The sequence below is a fragment of the Ranitomeya imitator genome, chromosome 2 (genome assembly GCF_032444005.1).
Source record: "Ranitomeya imitator isolate aRanImi1 chromosome 2, aRanImi1.pri, whole genome shotgun sequence".
Classification (NCBI taxonomy): Eukaryota; Metazoa; Chordata; class Amphibia; order Anura; family Dendrobatidae; genus Ranitomeya; species Ranitomeya imitator.
This window is the reverse complement of record NC_091283.1, coordinates 325,285,881-325,309,819: the sequence shown is the minus strand read 5'-3', so window position 1 is coordinate 325,309,819 and position 23,939 is coordinate 325,285,881. Positions and strand designations below refer to the sequence as shown.

General features: G+C 45.7%; 1 protein-coding gene across 1 annotated transcript in view; it reads left to right on the top strand.

Moving 5' to 3' along the window:
- LOC138663525 (oocyte zinc finger protein XlCOF22-like) overlaps nt 1–23,939 on the top strand; it is a 44,551-nt gene that overhangs the window by 4,828 nt on the left and 15,784 nt on the right. Inside the window, exons 3-6 of the mRNA XM_069749765.1 lie at nt 100–279; nt 360–483; nt 563–660; nt 22,005–22,095. Of these exons, the coding sequence (XP_069605866.1) occupies nt 100–279; nt 360–483; nt 563–660; nt 22,005–22,095 (493 nt within the window). The remainder of the gene's footprint in view (nt 1–99; nt 280–359; nt 484–562; nt 661–22,004; nt 22,096–23,939) is intronic.

The following is a 23,939-nucleotide window of genomic DNA, read 5'->3' as shown; positions in this document are numbered from 1 at the left end:
CATTCTTATCTATGGGAATAACAGATGGACAGAACTGGAGAGGTGAGGACTCTGGAAATGTCTGTAGTGAGATTTATTAATGCGTCTCTCCATTACCAGGATTACACAGTGGTGAAGAAGACCTCTAGTGATCGCTGTCAGGACCCTGTGTCTGAGGGATGGGGAAGACCCCTGAGCCCAATCACGGGGCCTCCACCTCACCCCCTGATCCATGAGGACATCGATGACCAGAAGATCCTAGAACTCATCTACAAGATGATTGAGCTGCTGACTGGAGAGGTGACACTGCTGGGAATGCTGGGACATTATACAGTAACACTATGAAGGGATCGGGGGATGACGGTATCATTGTGTGTCAGGTTCCTATAAGGTGTCAGGATGTCGCTGTCTATTTCTCCATGGAGGAGTGGGAGTATTTAGAAGGACACAGAGATCTGTACAAGGACGTCATAATGGAGGTTCCCCAGCCCCTCACATCTCCAGGTAATAGGACTAAATACACACGGCTTATAATGATCTGTATGTAAAGAATGAATTCACTCACTGTATGTGTTTCCTCCAGATCTATCCAGTAAGAGGACAACACCAGAGAGATGTCCCCGTCCTCTTCTTCTTCCACAGGACTGTAACCAAGAAGATCCCAATGTTCCTCAGGATCAGGTAGATGGAGAGAAGGTGTCATGAGATCTCCCTTAGGCCAATTTCACACTTCCGTTTATTTCCGATCCCGGAAAAACCAATACCGGAGATATCTGTGTCTGTAATACTTGCGGCACACGTGTGGCAACCGTGTACCGCCTCAGTACCACACAGACTGCCGCCGGGGAAGAAGCGCTATTGTAAGCGCTGTTCCCAGGTGTCGGGTGCTGAAGACGGCTCTCATCGTTCTCCCCTGCTCTGCCGGCGATCGTCAGGAGCAGAAGAGAATGATGAGTTATAATTAAGTCTGAACGATGACAGCAGGTGGGGGCTTTTGAGATTTCTACTCCCATCATCTGTCACTTGCTGCCGCTAATAACAGTGACAGCAGGAGCGGATGATCGGGGTATTCCTCAGCCGCCACTTGCGATATAATTAAATAAATTAATGAAAAACCCGGTGTAGGTTCCCCCCCTATTTTCTTGAATGAATCAGGCAAAACTCACACCTGGGGGCTGCAACCCTCAGCTGTCAGCTTCAGCAAGGCTGGTTACCAAGAATAGATGGTGTGAAGATCTGAGGTTGTGGGTTCTAAAAATCATCTAGCTAGGTTAACGGTGCAACTAATTTTTTTATTCCATACATCCATGGTTGTTTAACCCCTTTACCCCCAAGGGTGGTTTGCACGTTATGGACCAGGCCAATTTTTACAATTCTGACCACTGTCCCTTTATGAGGTTATAACTCTGGAACGCTTCAACAGATCCCAGTGATTCTGACATTGTTTTCTCGGGACATATTGTACTTCATGATAGTGGTAAAATTTCTTTGATATTACCTGCGTTTATTTGTGAAAAAAACGGAAATTTGGCAAAAATTTTGAAAATTTCGCAATTTGAATTTTTATGCAATTAAATCAGAGATATGTCACACAAAATACTTAATAAGTAACATTTCCCACATGTCTACTTTACATCAGCACAATTTTGGAACCAAAAACTTTTTTTGTTAGGGAGTTATAAGGGTTAAAAGTTGACCAGCAATTTCTCATTTTTACAACACCATTTTTTTTTTTTAGGGACCACATCTCATTTGAAGTCATTTTGAGGGGTCTATATGATAGAAAAGACCCAAGTGTGACACCATTCTAAAAACTGCACCCCTCAAGGTGCTCAAAACCACATTCAAGAATTTTATTAACCCTGCAGGTGTTTCACAGGAATTTTTGGAATGTTTAAATAAAAATGAACATTTAACTTTTTTTCACAAAAAATTTACTTCAGCTCCAATTTGTTTTATTTTACCAAGGGTAACAGGAGAAAATGGACCCCAAACGTTGTTGTACAATTTGTCCTGAGTACGCCGATACCTGACATGTGGGGGTAAACCACTGGGCGCATGACAGAGCTCGGAAGCGAAGGAGCGCCATTTGACTTTTCAATGCAAAATTGACTGGAATTGAGATGGGGCGCCATGTTGCGTTTGGAGAGCCACTGATGTGCCTAAACATTGAAACCCCCCACAAGTGACACCATTTTGGAAAGTAGACCCCCTAAGGAACTTATCTAGAGGTGTGGTGAGCACTTTGACCCACCAAGTGCTTCACAGAAGTTTATAATGCAGAACCGTAAAAATAAAAAATCGGTTTTTTCACAAAAATTATCTTTTCGCCCCCAATCTTTTATTTTCCCAAGGGTAAGAGAAGAAATTAGACCCCAAAAGTTGTTGTACAATTTGTCCTGAGTACGCTGATACCCCATATGTGGGAGTAAACCACTGTTTGGGCACATGGGAGAGCTCGGAAGGGAAGGATCGCCGTTTGACTTTTCAATGCAAAATTGACAGGAATTGAGATGGGACACCATGTTGTGTTTAGAGAGCCACTGATGTGCCTAAACATTTAAAACCCCCACAATTGACACCATTTTGGAAAGTAGACCCCCTAAGGAACTCATCTAGATATGTGAGAGCTTTGAACCCCCAAGTGTTTCACTACAGTTTATAACGCAGAGCCGTGCAAATAAAAAATATTTTTTTTTCCACAAAAATTACTTTTTAGCCCCCAGTTTTGTTATTTTCCAAGGGAAACAGGAGCAATTGGACCCTAAATATTGTTGTCCAATTTGTCCAGAGTACGCTGATACCCGATATGTGGGGGGGAACCACCGTTTGAGCGCATGGCAGAGCTCGGAAGGGAAGGAGCATCATTTGGAATGCAGACTTAGATGGATTGGTCTGCAGGCGTCACATTGCGTTTGCAGAGCCCCATATGTACCTAAACAGTAGAAACCCCCCACAAGTGACCCCATATTGGAAACTAGACCCCCCAAGGAACTTATCTAGATGTGTTCTGAGAACTTTGAGCCCCCAAGTGTTTCACTACAGTTTATATCGCAGAGCCGTGAAAATAAAAAATCCTTTTTTTTCCCACAAAAATTATTTTTTAGCCCCCAGTTTTGTATTTACCCAAGGGTAACAGGAGAAATTGGACCCCAAAAGTTGTTGTCCAGTTTGTCCTGAGTACGCTGATACCCCATATGTTGGGGTAAACCCCTGTTTGGGCGCATGGAAGGGCTCTGAAGGGAAGGAGCACTGTTTTACTTTTTCAACGCAGAATTGGCTGGAATTGAGATCGGACGCCATGTCGCGTTTAAAGAGCCCCTAATGTGCCTAAACAATGGAAACCCCCCAATTATAACAAACCCTAATCCAAACACACCCGTATCCCTAATCCCAATGGTAACCCTAACCACACCTCTAACCCAGACACACCCCTAACCCTAATCCCAACCCTATTCCCAACCGTAAATGTAATCCAAACCCTAACCCTAACTTTAGCCCCAACCCTAACTGTAGCCTTAACCCTAGCCCCAACCCTAGCCCTACCCGTAACCCTACCCCTAACCCTAGCCCTAATGGGAGAATGGAAATAAATACATTTTTTTAATTTTTCCCTAACTAAGGGGGTGATGAAGGGGGGTTTGATTTACTTTTATAGCGGGTTTTTTAGCGGATTTTTACGATTGGCAGCCGTCACACACTAAAAGACGCTTTTTATTGCAAAAAATATTTTTTGCGTTACCACATTTTGAGAGCTATAATTTTTCCATATTTTGGTCCACAGTGTCATGTGAGGTCTTGTTTTTTGCGGGACGAGTTGACGTTTTTATTGGTAACATTTTCGGGCACGTGACATTTTTTGATCGCATTTTATTCCGATTTTTGTGAGGCAGAATGACCAAAAACCAGCTATTCATGAATTTCTTTTGTGGGAGGCGTTTATACCGTTCCACATTTGGTAAAATGGATAAAGCAGTTTTATTCTTCGGGTCAGTACGATTACAGCGTCACCTCAATTATATCATTTTTTTATGTTTTGGCGCTTTTATACGATAAAAACTATTTTATAGAAAAATTAATTATTTTTGCATCGCTTTATTCTGAGGACTAACTTTTTTTATTTTTTTGCTGATGATGCAGTATGGTGGCTCGTTTTTGCGGGACAAGATGACGCTTTCAGCGGTACCATGGTTATTTATATCTGTCTTTTTGATCACGTGTTATTCCACTTTTTGTTCGGCGGTATGATAATAAAGCGTTGTTTTTTGCCTCGTTTTTTTTTTTTTTCTTACAGTGTTTACTGAAGGGGTTAACTAGTGATATCGTTTTATAGGTCGGGTCGTTACGGACGCGGCGATACTAAATATGTGTACTTTTATTGTTTGTCTTTTTTATTTAGATAAAGAAATGAATTTATGGGAATAATAGTTTTTTTTTTTTTTTTCATTATTTAGGAATTTAGGGTGCACATGTTCAGGATTTTTTGCGTTTTTTTTCACGTTTCTTCGCGATAAAAACGAGAAAAAAACGCAAAAAAAAACGCTTGCATATGCCTCCCATTATTTTCAGTGTATTCCGTATATCTTGTGCAAATGTTGCATTTTTTTCCGCAGAAAAAAAGCAACATCTTTATTAATTTGCAGAATCGCGGGGATTCCGCACACCTAGGAATGCATTGATCTGCCCACCATGCGGGAAGTAAGCAGATCATGTGCGGTTGGTACCCAGGGTAGAGGAGAGGAGACTCTCCTCCACGGACTGTGCACCATATAATTGTTAAAAAAAAAGAATTAAAATAAAAAATCGTGATATACTCACCCCCGGAGTCTTCCCGTCTCTCAGCGGTGCATGTGGCTGCTTCCGTTCCTATAGATGCTCTGTGTGAAGGACCTTCGATGACGTCACGGTCATGTGACCGTGACGTCATCGCAGTCATGTGACCGTGACGTCATCGCAGGTCCTACACACAAAGCAACCGCTGAGGAGATCGGGGGCCATCAGAGGGTGAGTATAACCTTTTTTATTTATTTTTTTTTAATTATTTTTAACATATCTTTTTACTATTGATGCAGCACAGGCAGCATCTATAGTAAAAAGTTGGTCACACTTGTCAAACACTATGTTTGACAAGTGTGACCAACCTGTCAATCAGTTTTCCAAGCGATGCTACAGATCGCTTGGAAAACTTTAGCATTCTGCAAGCTAATTACGCTTGCAAAATGCTTAAAAAAAAACGCGGGAAAAAACGCGAAAAGAAGCATGCGGATTTCTTGCAAAAATTTCCGGTTTTCTTCAGGAAATTTCTGCAAGAAATCCTGACGTGTGCACACACCCTTAGAGCTGTGGACTCCACTCCACGTCCATTTGGCCTATAGTCTTTAGTAAGCGGCCATATCCTCACACTGGGGTTTCCATGCTATGTTTGTTTTTAAATACTTTAATAAATAATTGTAAAAAAATGTCATGGGGTCCCCCGCATTTTTGGCAACCTACCTCGCTAAAGCTCACAGCTGGGGGCTGGTATTCTTATACTGGTAAGGGGTCATTGCTTTTGGCCCCCTTCCAGCCTAAAAACAGCAGGCCACAGCTGCCCAGAAAAGGCGCATCTATTAGATGCGCCAATTCTGGTGCTTTGCCCGAGTCTTCCCACTTGCCCTGTAGCGGTGGCAATTGGGGTTAATATTTGTGGGGTTGATGTCACCTTTATATTGTCAGGTAACATCAAGCCCATGGCTTAGTAATGGAGAAGTGTCTATTAGACACCTATCCATTACTAATCCTATACGGTACAGTATATAAATAAAGACACGGCAAGAATAAAATCCTTTAATTGAAAAAATGACACAGATTCCTTTATTAATCTCTTTTTTTTTTTTTTTTTTTTTTTTTTTTACTCAAATAAATTTTTATTAAGAACAACATTACCAGTTAGTAACTGGTTAGTAACTGGCTTAGTGATAGAAAGCAGAGGGTGGTTATAAATGGTATAGTCTCTAACTGGGTCGCTGTGACCAGTGGGGTACCGCAGGGGTCAGTATTGGGACCTGTTCTCTTCAACATATTCATTAATGATCTGGTAGAAGGTTTACACAGTAAAATATCGATATTTGCAGATGATACAAAACTATGTAAAGCAGTTAATACAAGAGAAGATAGTATTCTGCTACAGATGGATCTGGATAAGTTGGAAACTTGGGCTGAAAGGTGGCAGATGAGGTTTAACAATGATAAATGTAAGGTTATACACATGGGAAGAGGGAATCAATATCACCATTACACACTGAACGGGAAACCACTGGGTAAATCTGACAGGGAGAAGGACTTGGGGATCCTAGTTAATGATAAACTTACCTGGAGCAGCCAGTGCCAGGCAGCAGCTGCCAAGGCAAACAGGATCATGGGGTGCATTAAAAGAGGTCTGGATACACATGATGAGAGCATTATACTGCCTCTGTACAAATCCCTAGTTAGACCGCACATGGAGTACTGTGTCCAGTTTTGGGCACCGGTGCTCAGGAAGGATATAATGGAACTAGAGAGAGTACAAAGGAGGGCAACAAAATTAATAAAGGGGATGGGAGAACTACAATACCCAGATAGATTAGCGAAATTAGGATTATTTAGTCTAGAAAAAAGACGACTGAGGGGCGATCTAATAACCATGTATAAGTATATAAGGGGACAATACAAATATCTCGCTGAGGATCTGTTTATACCAAGGAAGGTGACGGGCACAAGGGGGCATTCTTTGCGTCTGGAGGAGAGAAGGTTTTTCCACCAACATAGAAGAGGATTCTTTACTGTTAGGGCAGTGAGAATCTGGAATTGCTTGCCTGAGGAGGTGGTGATGGCGAACTCAGTCGAGGGGTTCAAGAGAGGCCTGGATGTCTTCCTGGAGCAGAACAATATTGTATCATACAATTATTAGGTTCTGTAGAAGGACGTAGATCTGGGTATTTATTATGATGGAATATAGGCTGAACTGGATGGACAAATGTCTTTTTTCGGCCTTACTAACTATGTTACTATGTTACTATGTTACAATATACATGTTACATTCTTGTTTTCAATACAAAGTTTTCCCCCAAAACAAAACCCCCCTTCCCAACTTATCCCGCCCCCTCCCTATAAGACAGCCCACCTCTTTTAATAGCTCGACCATCAAAACTATAGAATGACTATCATCTCATTTAGGACTGCAGGCCTCATGTTTTGTTTTCACCAATTCAGGACCGTGACTCACCCGTCCTCTATAGCGAACCTATCCCATGGCAAGCCACGAAGACCACAATTTATCAAACGTTTCTATTTTCCCTCTTTTCTTATAAAACCCCTTTTCCAATATCAGGCCCTGCTTCACATATTGGAGGAATTCTCTTCTTGGAGGCGGTTCATCCTTAATCCAATTTCGCACTATTACCTTTCGGGCCATATACAACAATCTGGCAATAGCTGTCTTTAGGTTGTTATCCACTCCAATCTCATCCATGTATCCCAGCAAGCACACCATTGGGTCCCTTGGCACCGTGCATCTGTACGCTCCTTCCACACGACTCAAAACCACCAAGCAAAAAGCAGCCAGTCTCGGACACGTCCATATGATATAAAATATACCAGCATCTGCAGACCCACACCTCGGGCACTCAGAATCAGCACGCAGTCCTGCCTTATATAACACCTCCTATATACTCTGTGTATTACATAAAGCTGTGACAGCCTATACGGTTCGCTCAGCGACAGCCGTGGAACCCACTCCAGCACCGACTCCCAAGTTTCATTCTCCATTGGGCCCAAATCCCTCTCCTACTTAGCTCTCGCCGTTATCGGAAACCCCAAAAGGTAAGTGTCATGGTCCAGTCCGGAGTTTATTTTCATCTTTCCTCTTTTGAGACTGGTCATGCGGGGGTTAATCTCAGCCTCCTTCTTGAGCTAGCTGGGCTATTTCAGGCCCTCACACCCTGCCTACCGCTGTTAGTGATAGTTCATGTTTCTCAGCTTGAACCCCTGACCTGTATCCTGATTTTGGTGATCCTTTTTTGATTTAAATAGATTTTTATTAACAATATAAAAAAAAAAAAAGAACAACAGAATGCCATTTACATTGCATTATATCAGATACACATTTTCTTACTTTAATAAACCCCAACATTACCCCAACTACCCCCCTCCCCCATAAGACAGCTCAGTCTCAATCTCCACCCCATCGAGGCATTATCTGCCTCATGTAATTTATCCTCTTCCAGGTCTTAGGAGACACGACGCCTATACTCCTCAATCCAAATCAAGCCAAGGAGACCATATTTTATTAAAGAGTTCTATTTTCCCCCTTTTACTGTACACCCCCTTTTCCAATTTTAGACCATGTTGAACATATTGGAGAAATTCCCTTCTCACAGGTGGTTCCGCGTTTATCCAGTTTCGTGCTATTACTTTCCTGGCCATGTAGAGTAGCCTAGCGATTGCAATCTTCCAAGTATTGTCAACTCCAATTTCTTCCACATATCCCAGCACACATACTATCGGGTCTCTAACAACTCTGCACTTATATGCTGCTTCAACCCGGCTCAAAACCACCACCCAAAAGGCAGCCAGTCTCGGACACGTCCACATCATGTGATATATTCCTGCCTTCTCACTCGCACACCTCGGACACCCAGAATTGGCACGCAATCCCGCTTTGTATAACACTTCCGGAGATTTATATACCCTATGCAAAATGTATAGCTGCGAGAGCCTATATGGTTCACTCAAGGACAGTCGCGGAACCCACTCCATCACCGATTCCCAGGTTTCATTTTCCATCGGCCCCACTTCTCTCTCCCACTTAGCTCTCGCCTTTATAGGGAAATCTAGCAGAAATGTGTGCATAAGGTCCTTATACAGAGTGGAAATAACTCCCCTTGTAGTACCCTCACCACACACATACTCCAACACTATATCATCTTGAACCCTGATATCAGCCTTCTTATTCTGAGCTCTAAAGGCATGTCTCATCTGCGCATACTGATATTCCCCTGTGGATCGCAAACCAAATTCTTCCTGCAATTGGGAAAAGGACTTCAGCTCCTGCTGCTGGATTATCTGGTGAACAAAGCAAATTCCCTTATTCTGCCATTCCATCAATCCTCCCAGGGCCTCAAAATCCTTTAAGTTGTGGTTAGACCATATCGGTGTGAATTTAGTCAACCCTGTAACCCCACGAATCTGCCTTAGTCTATTCCATAATTTACGAATCAGGAACAGGGTTGGGTATATTTTCCCCAGCGCGCCCAATGAGCCATCCTCCAAACACCTGGCCATCGGTCGTCGGTCCGTCACCTCTTCCAATAGCTGTTGTACTGCACTGGATGACGCCCCTCGCGCCCAGCCCTTCAAATGCTGGCTCTGGGCCGCAAGGAAGTATATTTCCGGGTTGGGCAAAGCCAAACCACCATCTTCCTTGGGTCGTTGAAGCGTCTCCAAGCTAATACGTGGATATTGTCTACCCCATATCAAACTTCTAAAGAGGGCATTAATCTGCCTGAACTTCCCCCGAGGGATCCAAATTGGTGCGTTATGCAGAACATAAAGAATTTTGGGCATAAGGACCATTTTAATAAGGTTTACCCTACCGACGACCGATAGATGTAGCTTATTCCAGGCGTCTACCTTTGCCTTGAGTACCCCCATAACAGGAGTCAAATTTCTTTGCAGAAACTCCGCCACCGGCACCGAAATCCATATTCCAAGATATTTAAATTGGGAAACCACCTTCAGCCTCTCATCCCCAACATCCTCACTCACATTCTCTCCTACGTCATCCACTCTAAAAAGAACCGTCTTATCCCAATTAATTGTTAGTCCCGACACAGTACCAAATCTCTCAACAATTTCAACGGCCCCTCTTAGTGAATTGTCTGGATCCTCCAGGAACAGCAAAACATCATCCGCATATAACGCTATTTTTTCCTCTACTTTGCCATACCTAAACCCAGGGACCCCATCCGACTGCCGAATCTTAGCAGCAAGAGGTTCTACAGCCAACGCGAACAGGAGGGGTGACAGCGGGCATCCCTGCCTAGTACCCCTAGCCAGCCCTATAGGACGAGATAGCTCCCCATTTACTCTAATTCTGGCGGATGGTAATGAGTATAACAGCTGTATCCAGGCCACAAACTGCGGGCCAAACCCCATACATTCCAGCACCTGCCAGAGGTACCCCCATTCGACGCTGTCAAACGCCTTGTGTGCATCTAGCGATACAATCACTCTTCGACCACAGTTATCAGACTCTACCTGCAAATTTACATATAACCTCCGCAAATTGATCGCCGTTGATCTATCCGGCATAAAGCCAGATTGGTCCGAATGCACCAGACTCGCAATAACACTAGAGAGGCGGAGAGCCAACACCTTGGCCAGAAGCTTGACATCAATTGTTAGTAAAGAAATTGGGCGGTACGACTCCGGTTTCCCCAAGTCCTTATCCTCCTTTGGAATGACCACTATTATGGCCTCTCTCATAGAGGCTGGCAAGCGCCCACAAGACCTAGCTTCCTCCAATACCATTTTTAATCTAGGAATCAACACTTCTGCCAACCCTTTATAGATCTCAGCGGGTAACCCATCGACCCCAGGCGCCTTCCCATTGGCCATAGACATCAATGCCCGACTCAATTCCTCCTCAGTGATAGGGGCCTCAAGGCTCTCCCTATCTGCCTCACTCAGTCTCGGCAAATCCAGACCTTCCAAGAAAGTCAGTGCATCCTCGACCGATTCACCAACCCGAGAGGAATACAAATCTGCATAGAAGTCCGCAAAGGCTCTCAAAATTTCAGGTGTTTCCGTTATTTTACCTCCACTAGCAGAATCCAAAGAGTGTATATATGAAGAACCTCTCTGAGCAGCAGCCACTACCGACAGCATATGTCCCACTGTTTCTCCCTCCTGATAGAACAATACCCTTTGGAAATCTCGTTTCCTCTCAGCTTTACCTAGCAGAATTTTTTCCAAATGATTTTGTGCGTTTTTCATTCTTTTCTCTGCCTCAGGGGTTCCCAGTGTGGCCATCCCATCCTCTGCTTCCTTCAACTCCTCAACTGCCGCTTTTTCTACCTCTCTCGTCCTCCGCTTACACCTACTAATGTCCCTAAACAGTAGTCCCCTCAGGTACGCCTTCATTGCATCCCAAATTGTAAGAGCGTCGGCGCTTCCATCATTTAAGAGAAAGAATTCCGCCACCTCCCGTCCTATACTTTCCAACTCAATACTCTGTAACCAATTAGGATGAATCTTCCATTCTCTCCCACTTAGCGAGCGAGCCCCCTCCAATCTAACCTCTACTTCAATTGGACTATGGTCCGACAAGGCCCTTGGCAGATATCTCACCTCCCCAACCAGTGTGTCCAAGATCCTGTTACCCAGAGCCATATCGATTCTAGAGAGTGTGGCATGTGCCGGTGAATAACATGAGTACCCTCTCTCCCCCACATGTCTAACCCTCCACAGATCAATCAAACCTATCTCCTGTATATAGGTGCCAAATGTTGTTATGTGTCCCTCCGACCTATTCTGAGTATTTTTATTTTTATCCCAATATTCATCACAGATGTTATTTAGATCTCCGATAATTATTAACGGTGTCGGTCCCCATTTTTCCACTCGCTCCATTACTTCTCTAATCTTCCTGCTAGAGTAGGGAGGCGGAATATACATCGCGGCAACACACAGCATCACTCCATACATTATACACCGTAATAGTACATACTGTCCCTCCACGTCCACATATACCTTCACCTCCTCATACTGAACTCCCGCTGGAACCAAGATTGAGACTCCTCTTGCATACGTGGAGAAGGTAGAATGATATCCCCTCTGGATCCATCGTCTATTCAAAACATCCACTTTTTCCCTTACCAAATGCGTCTCCAGCAAGCATATCATTGAGGCCCTTTGGTCTCTTGCATATTGCAAACACGCAGCACGTCTAGATTTCTCCCCTAGGCCTCTCACATTCCAGCACAAAATCTTAAAACGGGTCCCCATCACTTGGCTCATCTTCACTATAAGTATCATCAATTTTGAGCTCAGGCTGTCTAACTACCCTCCCCCCCCCCCCCCCTCCCAACTCCCCCTCCCACCCTTCCCCCCTCACATCTAACCATTCCACCTCTTTCCAAGAGTGGGGCATCATCGCCCATAGCGAACACTCCGTTTGGCATTACCTTCCCAACCCTCCTCCCACCACTGTACATAGCAGGATTTCAGACATTTTGAAAAATAACATTCTCAAAACATTTTAACTTAGAATTATTTGCACACACAAGAAGCCTGCATACACTTAAAATATGCCGCATACCCTTCCTCCCCCTTTCCCAGCAACCATTACACCATCCCTTTAACTTAATACAATCCAGCTCCCTTCTTCACCACCCATACCCCCTGGTTTGTCAATCACATGACTCTTTTCCAACTGACAGATAAGTAAACAACTTCAGACTCTTCCCACAGTTTCAGTCTCCTTTTCCTTTAAGCTTTTTAGCATTAATATCGATCCACTGGGTAGCGTCCTCCGGCTTCTGGAAAAAATGAATTTTATCAAACGCCACCACCCTCAGTCTTGCTGGGAACATCATGGAATACTGCACACCCAATTCCCTCAGCCGTCTCTTGATACCCGTGAACATCATCCGTTGTTTCTGCACCAGAGTAGAATAGTCTGGGTATATAGCAATCTTTTGGCCTTCAACTGTCAGATCCGTCATGTCTCTGGCCTTCCTCAGTATAATGTCTCTGTCTCTATAGTTTAGAATTTTGGCGAGCATGGTACGGGGATTCGCTCCAGGGACAGGTGGTTTCGGCGGGACCCTATGCGCTCTTTCTACCGCGAACACTTTTGTTAGCGCCATATCTCCAAATGTCTCTAACAGCCATTTTTCAATATATTCCGTTGGATTCCTCCCTTCAGCTTTTTCAGGGATGCCCACTATGCGAATATTATTTCTTCTGGACCTGTTCTCAAGGTCCTCATTTTTCGCAGCCAATTCAGCTATTGCTTGAGTGAACTTTTTCTCTGCTTTTTGCAGCTGCACTATATGATCTTCTGCAGTGCTCACTCTCTCCTCTACCTCCCCCACACGTTTGTCAATCTTCTGCATGGCTGCGTTTATCTGGGCTGTGTCCCCCTTAACCTCCTGTATCTGTATGGTCAGAGATTGTTTACATGAAGAGACTAGCGCAAAAACGTCTCTTAGGGTAGGCTCAGCTTCTGGCGCCATTTCCTCGGGTCCCCCTTCTGCCACCGCCATTTTACTCTCCTTTCTCCCCTGTTGTACCTCATGTTCTCCTGCTGGGCTCTCCTCCTCCTCCTCCTCTTCGGTATCAGCTCCGGCTCCCTCCTCTGCGGCCTCCGCTCTCGCAAACTGCTGGAGCTTTGCCGCTACCTCCATGCGCTTTCTGCATGCGGCGTTCTCCTTGTCTGCCTTTTCCCTCAAGTCGGCGCCATCTTGGATTGCGCCTGCATCCCCGGCTCCCGCGTCCTTCTGCCGTCTCCTGGTCATGTTCGTCGGTTCCAGCGCTACCGAACAGCACCGCCGGCCTCTCCAAGTCTCCCCGCAGCCAGTAAGCCCCCGCAGGGACCAAACAGCAGCGGCTCTGCAGGATTTTACAATATACAGCGGCGGGAGCTCACAGCCGCACGTCCGCTCACATGGACTCTCAGGCCACGCCCCGATTTTGGTGATCCTTGTGTCTCTGACTGCCCGTACCCGTGTATGACTCGATCTGTTCCCTGGACTTCGGCTCTTGTTTTCTGTCTCTGATACCACGCTCCCCTCCTGGTTCTGACTTTGGCTTGTACCCCGACTTTGTCTTAAGTCTCACGCTTTGGTTACCACGTTCCCGGTAGGCTCTGATTACTTGCGTGTCCCTGACTATTCTCCTGACTGCCCCTGTGTACAGTTCTGATATCTGTGTATGATTTTGGCATGTCTGACTTCTCTCATTACCTGTGACACCTGTGCCTGAACTGTGTTACTTCGCTTAGTGTTTAACCTCTCTTCCCTCACCAGCTCCCCCTGGTGGAGGTTTCACTACAGTAAGTATGCAGCAAGTCTTTATAAAGAGTGGAAATAACCGCCCCCCCAGTAGTCCCTTCACCACACACATACTCCAACACTATATCCCTTTGAATTCTGATGCCTCCGTCCCTATTCTGAGCTCCAAATGCGTGTCTCATCCGCAAATACTGATATTCCCCTGCAGGCCCAATACCGAACTCCACCTGCAATTGGGAAAAGGATTTCAACGCCCTCTTCTCAATTATCTGATACACGTAGTGAATCACCTTGGCCTGCCATTCTGGTAACACCCCCAGTGCCACAAACTCCGGTAAATTATTATTATGCCATAACGGGGAGAATCTGGTCAGCCCCGTAATCCCACGTATATGTTTGTCTACCCCACAGCTTACATATCAATATTATAGTTGGATACAATTTCCCCAAAGCCCCCAGGGATTCATCCCCCAGACACTGCCTTCTTTTTGTCACCTTTTCCATCAGTTGCTGTACCGCACTGGACGACCCCTCACGCACCCAGCCCTTTAAATGCTGACATTGGGCTGCAAGAAAATATACTTCAGGATTGGCAGTGCCAAGCCCCCATTTTCCTTGAGTCGCTGAAGCTTCTCCAGTCTGATACGTTGATGATGTCTCCCCCATAAAAAAAATTCCTGAACAGGGAGTTAATCTGCCTAAATTTCCCTCGCGGTATCCAAACTGGCGTGTTATGAAGAACATATAGAATTTTCGGCATCAAAATCATTTTGATGAGATTCACCCTGCCCACCGCAGATAAATGCAACTTAATCCAGGCATCCACTTTTGCCTTAAGAACGCCTAAGATCGGAGTTGGATTCCTATGTATGTAATCCGTAACCGGCATAGATACCCATATCCCAAGTATTTAAATTGACTTACCACCTTAAGTCGCCCATCCTCGGGAAGCTCACTCCCATCCTCCCCCACGTCATCAACTCTAAACAGAATCGACTTACTCCAATTTATCGTCAGCCCTGACAATGAGCCAAATCTTTCAATAAGCCCAATGGCCCCCCGAAGGAAGTGGCCGGGTAAGCCAGAAACAGTAGAATATCGTCCGCGTACAGCGCCACCTTCTCTTCAATTACCCCATATTTAAACCCAGACACCTCGTCAGACTGTCGAAGTTTAGCAGTCAATGGCTCCACGGCCAGAGCAAACAAAAGAGGAGAGAGCGGACACCCCTGTCTCATCTTTATAGCTAATTGTATAGTCCGCGATAACTCCCCATTCACCCTGACTCTAGCCACCGGCTGCGAGTACAGCAGCTGAATCCTGGACACAAACTGTGAGCCAAACCCCATACACTGCAACACCTGCCAGAGATATCCCCATTCCACACTGTCGAATGCCTTATGGGCATCTAAGGATGCAAAAACTCTCTGGCCACAGTTATCAGACCTAAGCTGCAGATTCATAAATAGCCTCCTTAGGTTGACCGCCGTGGATCTATCAGGCATAAAGCCAGATTGGTCTGGGTGCACCAGGTTGGAGATGACACTCGTCAACCGCGTCGCCAACACCTTGGCCAGAAGCTTGACATCCATAGTGAGCAAGGAGATTGGCCGGTACGACTCAGGTTTCCCCAAGTCTTTCCTTTCCTTAGGAATCACCGCTATTATGGCTTCTCTCATGGATGCTGGCAGATACCCTCTACTCTTAGCCTCATCTAGGACCGCCTTTAATCTGGGAATTAGCACCTCCCCATATTTTTATAGATCTCAGCGGGAAACCCATCCACTCCAGGTGCCTTCCCATTAGCCATGGATTGTAATGCCCGACCCAGTTCCTCCTCCGTGACGGGAGCCTCCAAGCCCTATCTATCTGCGTCACTCAACATCGTGAGCCCCACACCATCAAGGAACGCCACTGTGTCTCCCGCCGACTCGTCTACCTGAGAGGAATATAGGTCCGCTTAAAAGTCCGCAAAGACCTCCAAAATCTCTGAATTTTTGGAGACCCTCGTACCACTCCCGGAAACTAGAGAATGGACAAACGAAGTACTCCTCTGGGCAGAAGCCACCAGCGACAGCATGTGACAGACCGTCTCACCCTCCTGATAGTAAGCCAGCTTCAGAAATTCCCGCTTCCTTTTAGCCTTTCCCAACAAAATTTTCTCCAGGTGACTTTGCGCTGCCTTTAATCTGTTCCCAGCTTCAGGAGTACCCATTATTACCATCTCATCTTCCGCTGCCCTTAGCCCATCAATCGCTGCCTTCTCTGCCTCTCTCGTCTTCCGCTGACATCTATTAATATCTCTTAACAGCCCTCCTAAGTACGCCTTCATGACTTCCCATACAGTAAAGCATCTACACTCCCATCATTCAGCACAAAAAATTCCTACAACTCCTGTTTTATCTTATCTAAATCTATACTGTGCAGCCAGTTAGGGTACCGTCACACTATACGATTTACCTACGATCACGACCAGCGATATGACCTGGCCGTGATCGTAGGTAAATCGTAGTGTGGTCGCTGGGGAGCTGTCACACAGACAGCTCTCCAGCGACCAACGATCCCGAGGTCCCTGGGTAACCAGGGTAAACATCGGGTAACTAAGCGCAGGACCGCGCTTAGTTACCCGATGTTTACCCTGGTTACAAGCGTTAAACTAAAAAAAAAAAAACAGCACATACTTACATCTGGTGTCCGTCACGTCCCTTGCCGTCTCTGCTTCCCGCACTGTGACTGCCAGCCGTAAAGTGAAAGTGAAAGCACAGCCGCTGTGCTCTGCTTTCACTTTACGGCCGGCAGTCACAGTGCGGGAAGCAGACGGCAAGGGACCTGACGGACACCAGAATGTAAGTATGTGCTGTTTGTTTTTTTTTAGTTTAACGCTTGTAACCAGGGTAAACATCGGGTAACTAAGCGCGGTCCTGCGCTTAGTTACCCGATGTTTACCCTGGTTACAAGCGAACGCATCGCTGGATCGCATCGCTAGATCGGTGTCACACACACCGATCTAGCGATGACAGCGGGAGATCCAGCGATGAAAGAAAGTTCTAAACGATCTGCTACGACGTACGATTCTCAGCAGGATCCCTGATCGCTGCTGCGTGTCAGACACAGCGATATCGTAACGATATCGCTGGAACGTCACGAATCGTACCGTCGTAGCGATCGAAATGTTATAGTGTGACGGTACCCTTAGGGTGAATTTTCCACTCTCTCCTGTTCGCAGCCTGTGTCCCCATCAGTCGGAACTCCACCTCATTTGGACTATGGTCCGAGAGGGCCCTAGGTAAATATCTCTCATCCCCCACCATCGTGTCCAACAGACGATTGCCTAGTGCCAGCTCAATTCTGGATAGAGTACTATGAGCCGGTGAATAACATGAATACCCCCTTTCCCCAACATGTCTAACTCTCCATAGGTCAGTCATACCAACTTCGCGAATATAAGTCCCAAACGTAGTAATGTGTCCCACTGTCCTATTCTGGTAGTTTTTATTTTTATCCCAAAAGTCATCACATATATTATTAAGATCACCAATGATTAGAAATGGTATCGGGAACCAACGTTCCACCCGTTCCAACACCTCTCTAATTTTCTTACTTGAGTATGGGGGCGGAATATACATTGCCGCTATACACCTCAACACTCCATTTATTTTACATTGCACCACCACATACTGACCATCCACATCCACCTGTACCATCACCTCTTCATACTGCACTCCCACAGGTACCAACACCGACATACCCCTAGAATACGTAGAGAAGGTAGAATGGTATGCCTTTTGGATCCAGCGCCTATTTAATACATCCACCTTCTCCCTCACTAAGTGCGTCTCCAGCAGACATATCATTGAGACTCTCTGTTCTCGAACATACTGCAGACTCGCCGCCCGCCGAGACTTATCCGCAAGGCCTCTCGCATTCCAACTCAATATTTTAATGCGGCCCCCCATCATCCTTCATAGTATCCTCATTCCCAAGTATGAGCTGTCTAATCCCTCCCAACTCCCAACTTGCCCCCCTAACCCACCCAATACAACAAATTCTACCTCTCATCAAGAGTGGGGCTCCACCGCCCATTGCGAACACTCTCCCTTGCTTTGCCCTCTCCACTCGCCTCCCTCTGCCGTGACGATCAGAATTTCCCACACGTTTGAAAAAAAAAAAAAAAAACACAACAGAACATTCCAACTTATATAAACATGTAGAGAAACTACAAAACAAACTTGCAGTACCCTGCATAACCCTCCTCCCCTATACTTATTAACCGTTACTGCCCCCTCCGGCCAATCACTCACTATGGCCCAGCTCAGCCCTCAACAGTTGCTCATCCCTTTGGCAATTATGCTATTAAACGCAGATCCCTTCTCCAGCGACAGAGAAATAACTCCCATCCAGATCTCCCCGACATGTCAATCGCCTTTTTCCTTAAGTTTTTTAGCATTAGTATCAATCCACTGGGTAGCGTCCTCTGGAGTCAGGAAAAAATGGGTTTTATCAAAAGCCACCTCTCTCAACTTTGCAGGAAACAGCATAGAGTATTGCACTCCCAGCTCCCTCAGTTGTCTCTTGACCCCAGTGAACTTTATCCTCTGTTTCTGAACCCCAGCAGAATAATCCGGGTAAATAGCAATCTTTTGACCTCCAGCCGTCAAATCCTCCATTTCTCTAGCCTTCCTGAGGATAATGTCTCTGTCCCTGTAATTCAGTATTTTGGCAAGCATGGTACGAGGATTCGCTCCTGGGGCAGGGGGCTGCGGCGGGGCCCTATGAGCTCTCTCAACAGCAAAAACTTTTGTCAGCACTTTGCCCCCAATTTTCTCCAGCAGCCAGCTTTCAATAAACTCCGTGGGGATTCTCCTCTCAGTTTTATTCCTTCTGGATCTGTTTTCCAGATCCTCATTTTTGGCAGCGAGCTCTGACATTGCTTGGGCGAACTTTTTCTCCACTTTTTGCAGTTTTACTAAATGGTCTTCTGCCGTGTTCACCCTCTCCTCCACCACCCCCATGCGTCTGTCCATCTTTTGCAGGGCTGCATTTATCTGTGCTGTTTCCCCTTTTACCTCCTGCATCTGAAGGGTCAGAGTATTTAGGGACTGCTTGCATGAGGAGACCAACGCAAAAACATCCCTGAGGGTCGGCTCCTCTTCCTATATCAAATCTTCAGGTCCCCCTTTTGCCCCCGCCATGCTGCTTTTCTCTTTCCCCTTCTGTACCTCATGCTTTGCAGCCAGGACCGCATCCTCCTCCTCCATACCCGCTCCAGCTCTGGTTCCTTGTTCTGCCTCCTCCGCAGCATCCACTCTGGCATACTGCTGAAGCTTCGCCGCCACCTCCATACGCCTCTGACATGCGGCGTTCTCCTTGTCAGCGTCTTCTCTGGCATCAGCGCCATCTTGGCTGGCTCCTGCATCGCCAGCACCCGCATCCTTCTGCCGCCGCCTGGTCATTGCCTCCAAAGCCGGGTCCACCGCTCCCCTGACCCTCAGCCAGCAGGTATGTGGCAGAAAAGTCCGGTCAGCAGCGTCTGCACAGAATAATTAGCCCTTTAGCAGCGGGAGCGCTCTTCTATGCGTCCGCTCACATGGCCAGCTAGGACACGTCCCCCTCCTTTATTAATCTCAATTAAACCATAGTTACTGCATCGTCTAATTCCACCGAAGCCCTCGGTCTATAATAAAAGTGAAATAAAAAAACAACAGTATACCATACCTGTCCCTCGTTCTGTCCCACGCTGTAATCCATGTCTGGGGGCTAAATAGTTTTCAGCCTGAAGGGTGCCAAGATGCGACCGTCCAGGCTGAAAACCACTGGTGAATGAGCTGCTGCGAGCGCAGCCTCAGTGACAAGCGGTGACATCATCACTAGCATTTTCCCACGGCACTGAGGTCACCGCCGTTCAGCCCGGCCTCGATGATGTCACCGATGGTAAATGATGCTGCGCTTTCATCAGCTCATTCACCAGTGGTTCTCAGCCTGGACGGTCACATCTTGGTACCGTCCAGGTTAAAAACTAATTATCCCCCAGACACGGATTACGCATGCATAGGACAGAATTACAGACAGGTATGGAATATTGTTGTTTTGTTATTTTATTTTTATTACAGGAGATCGAGGACTTCAGTGGAATTAGGCGAGGTTGTAAGTATGGTTTAATTAAGAATATTAAAGGAGTCAGTCATTTTTTTAATTAAAGGACTTTATTCTGGCTGTGTCTTTATTTACCATATAACTATAGGATTAGTAATGGAGAGATGTCTTAGACACTTCTCAATTACTATGCTTTGGACTTGATGTCACCTGACAATGCAAAGATGAAATCAACCCCTCAAATATTAACCCCACTTGCCACTGCTACAGGGCAAGTGGGAAGAGTCGGGCAAAGCGCCAAAATTGACACATCTAATAGATGCAACTTTTCTAGGCAGCTGCAGGCTGCTGTTTTTAGGCTGGGGGGTCAATATCCATGACCCCTTACTAGCCTGAGAAAACCAGCCCCAAGCTGTGAGCTTTAGCAAGGCTGGTTGTCAAAAATGGGGGGGACCCCACACCATTTTTAAAATTACATATTTAAATAATTTTAAAAAATAGCGTGGGTACCTCTCTATTCTTGATAGCCAGCCTTGCTGAAGCTAACAGCTGAGGGTTGCAGCCCCCAGCTGTGAGGTTTTCCTGGTTGGTTCAAGAAAATAGGGGGGAACCCACACCGGGGTTTTCATTTATTTCGATATATTGCAGGCGGCGGGTGATGAATACCCTGATAATCCGCTCCTGTTGTCACTATTATTAGCAGCGCTGACCGCCGGTAGAGCAGGGGAGAATAATGAGAGCCGTCTTCAGCACCTGCCGACGGGAAACGGCTCTTACTGTAGCTCTTCTTCCGCGGTGCTGATGCGTGTCCCACGGAGGACATCAATGTGTGCTCTCCATCTGCACGTGTGCAGTACGTTTTGCCGTCCGTGCTGATGGTAAAAAACGGACATGACTACGTGCGGGACACACGGTCCATGGAAACACACTGACGTGCACAGACCCATTGATTTGAATGGGTGTACATGTGTACCTGTCTCCGGTACGTGTGAAAACTGTCACCTCACATACCGGAGACATGAACGTGTGAAAGAGGTTTTATGATGTTGTTGTAGTTCACTCACGTGGTGGCACACTGAGGTAGGAAAAATGGGAACACCGTCTATTTAAATCATCGTTGATGTATTGTAAGGCAGCATAAACCAACTTGTGGGGAAAACAAACTCAGCCTTCTTGGCTAAAACAAAACGATAAAAGAAAACAAAATTCTGCAGGACAGTCCATATGATGTGGGTGGCACCCCGCTCTGGAGCAGCACAGTCCATATGATGTGGGTGGCACCCCGCTCTGGAGCAGCACAGTCCATATGTTGTGGGTGGCACCCCGCTCTGGAGCAGCACAGTCCATATGTTGCTGGTGGCACCCCGCTCTGGAGCAGGACAGGTTCAGTCTGTACTTGATGAGCCACAAAGCCTCTGGACTCCTCTCTCCAGGCTAGCTGAACCCAGACTGCCCGTAGAGCTTGGTTATGTCAACCCAAGCCTGTAACTTCCCCATCATGTGATTGATCACATGATCATGTCCTCATGCAGGTCCTGGCAGGTCTGCCAGGGGAGATAAAGTGGACTTTCTCCCACCCGCTCTGTGAAGGTCCACATAAAACCAGCCCTGTTTATGCAACTTAACCCTCACAGCACGTAGTGTGCTGGAGAAAAATGCTCTGGTTTCACATCACTGACGCCGTTAAGCACAGTGACACATATCTCCCCTCTATCACCTTACCAGTTACCCTGTCACATTGTGTAGACGCCGGTGAAGGTCTTGTGTTCAGTCTTGTTTTATCCACCAGTATTATATGTTTTATAGTTGTGTAATGAGAACGGTGGAGATGGAAGGATTAGAGCTGATCATAGATGGGACTTCTCCATCTGTCGGTGACTTTTATAATATTTGTTTCAGGGTGAAGATCTGACCCATATTAATACTACAGAGACATATGTGAGGGGGGATGAGTGGTGTAAAGAGGAGATTCCTACATATGACTACCCAGGTGAGTAGTGACCATTAAATGCAGAGAAGTCACAGATTCTTCTCATCACCGGCTGTGGCTGCTTTATCGGTGGTGTAGTCCGGCCGTATTACCATGGTCACCATTTTACCTCTAGACCACAACATTCTCCTCCACCCAAAACTGTCCAATTGAGTTTGGGCATTGAAAGCCCTTTTCTATAGAACTTACAACCTGGAGGATACACCTACCCCCTGAGATTAGAAGACACTGACCGTTACCTGCCCAGATCTGTGAACTACAAAGCCAGATGACAGCGTACGTAGAATGTGCTGACAAGTGAGAAAAATATTATGATGAGAAAACGGAGGGTAATGATGCTGTTGGCTTCCAAAATCCCTGATGTGGGAAGAAGGAAAAAATCAGGGCTTTGAAAAGCGCTGCCAAGTGCTGAGCCAGAAAGTTGGGTATCAAAACAAATGAACGTTAAAAAAAAACCCAAAACTTTTCATTTTAACATTCTACCCATTTCCGATGTGAACTAGCTCCTTCCTCAGGCATATAAAAATGATACATTGTGGATGTTTTATATCCTCCAAAACGGCGTCACTGATCCAGTTCCTTAATTCATTAATTAATCCGCGCCTATGGTGCAGTTTTTTGTATAGAATCCTTTCTTTGTATACAAAACTATACAAATAGATGTAAAATGCATATTGGATGCACAATAAAATCCATATAACGAACAATATACGTACATGGAAAATCCTCCGGTTTAAGTGTGGATAGTGTAAAAATCCAATAGGATTCTCTATTCACAAGTCTTTGGGACCGATTAGACACATGTTCTGATATTTGTTCTGATATATTGAGTCTTAAACTGGTGGGATCTCGTTCATATTCTAAAACAAAATGTCTAAACAGACTGACAGATTACACCTTTCCTAATATTATGTCTGTGGCTGGTCATCCTATTATGGATCGCTTGGGTCGTTTTTAGATCCCGGATATCGGATGAATCTCCCTTCTGTGCTGCTGAATGTGATCATATGGTCCCTACAAGACCAGGTCCCATCTTTCTGGCCAAACTTCACTTTTATGAGCGACAACATTAAATGTGCAGTGAGACCAAGTGTGAATTTCTGGACAATAACTGCAGAGTTTCCTTTTATCCTGATTTTACAATTTCTTATAAAACCGACTAACTTCAGACAGGATTGTGATAAACTACATAATAATTAGTACATCTGCGCCATGATATATCTCTAAGTTGTGCGTGGCTGATGGCTGTAATATACAGTGGGCACGGAACGTAGCGTAGAGAAAGTATTAGCGCCCCCATTTCAGGAGAGATTACTGCACAATCTGAATACCTTAGGATTGAAAACAATGTAATTTATGAGGTGGAGTGAATCCATGAAACCAGGGCTGGAGCCAACACATCTCCTGCAGGCGGGAATAAATGTACAGTGGGTACAGAAAGTATTCAGACCCCTTACATTTTTCACTCTGTTTCATTGCAGCCATTTGGTAAATTCAAAAAAGTTCATTTTTTTCTCATTAATGTGCACCCTGCACCCCATCTTGACTGAAAAAAACAGGAATGTAGTAATTTTTGCAAATTTATTAAAAAAGAAAAACTGAACTATCACATGGTCATAAGTCTTCAGCCCCTTTGCTCGGTATTGAGGAGAAGCCCCTTTTGAGCTAGTACAGCCATGAGTCTTCTTGGGAATGATGCAACAAGTTTTTCACCCCTGGATTTGGGGATCCTCGGCCATTCTTCCTTGCAGATCCTCTCCAGTATGGTCAGGTGGGATGGTGAACGTTGGTGGACGCCATTTTCAGGTCTTTCCAGAGATGCTCAATTTGGATTAGGTCAGGGC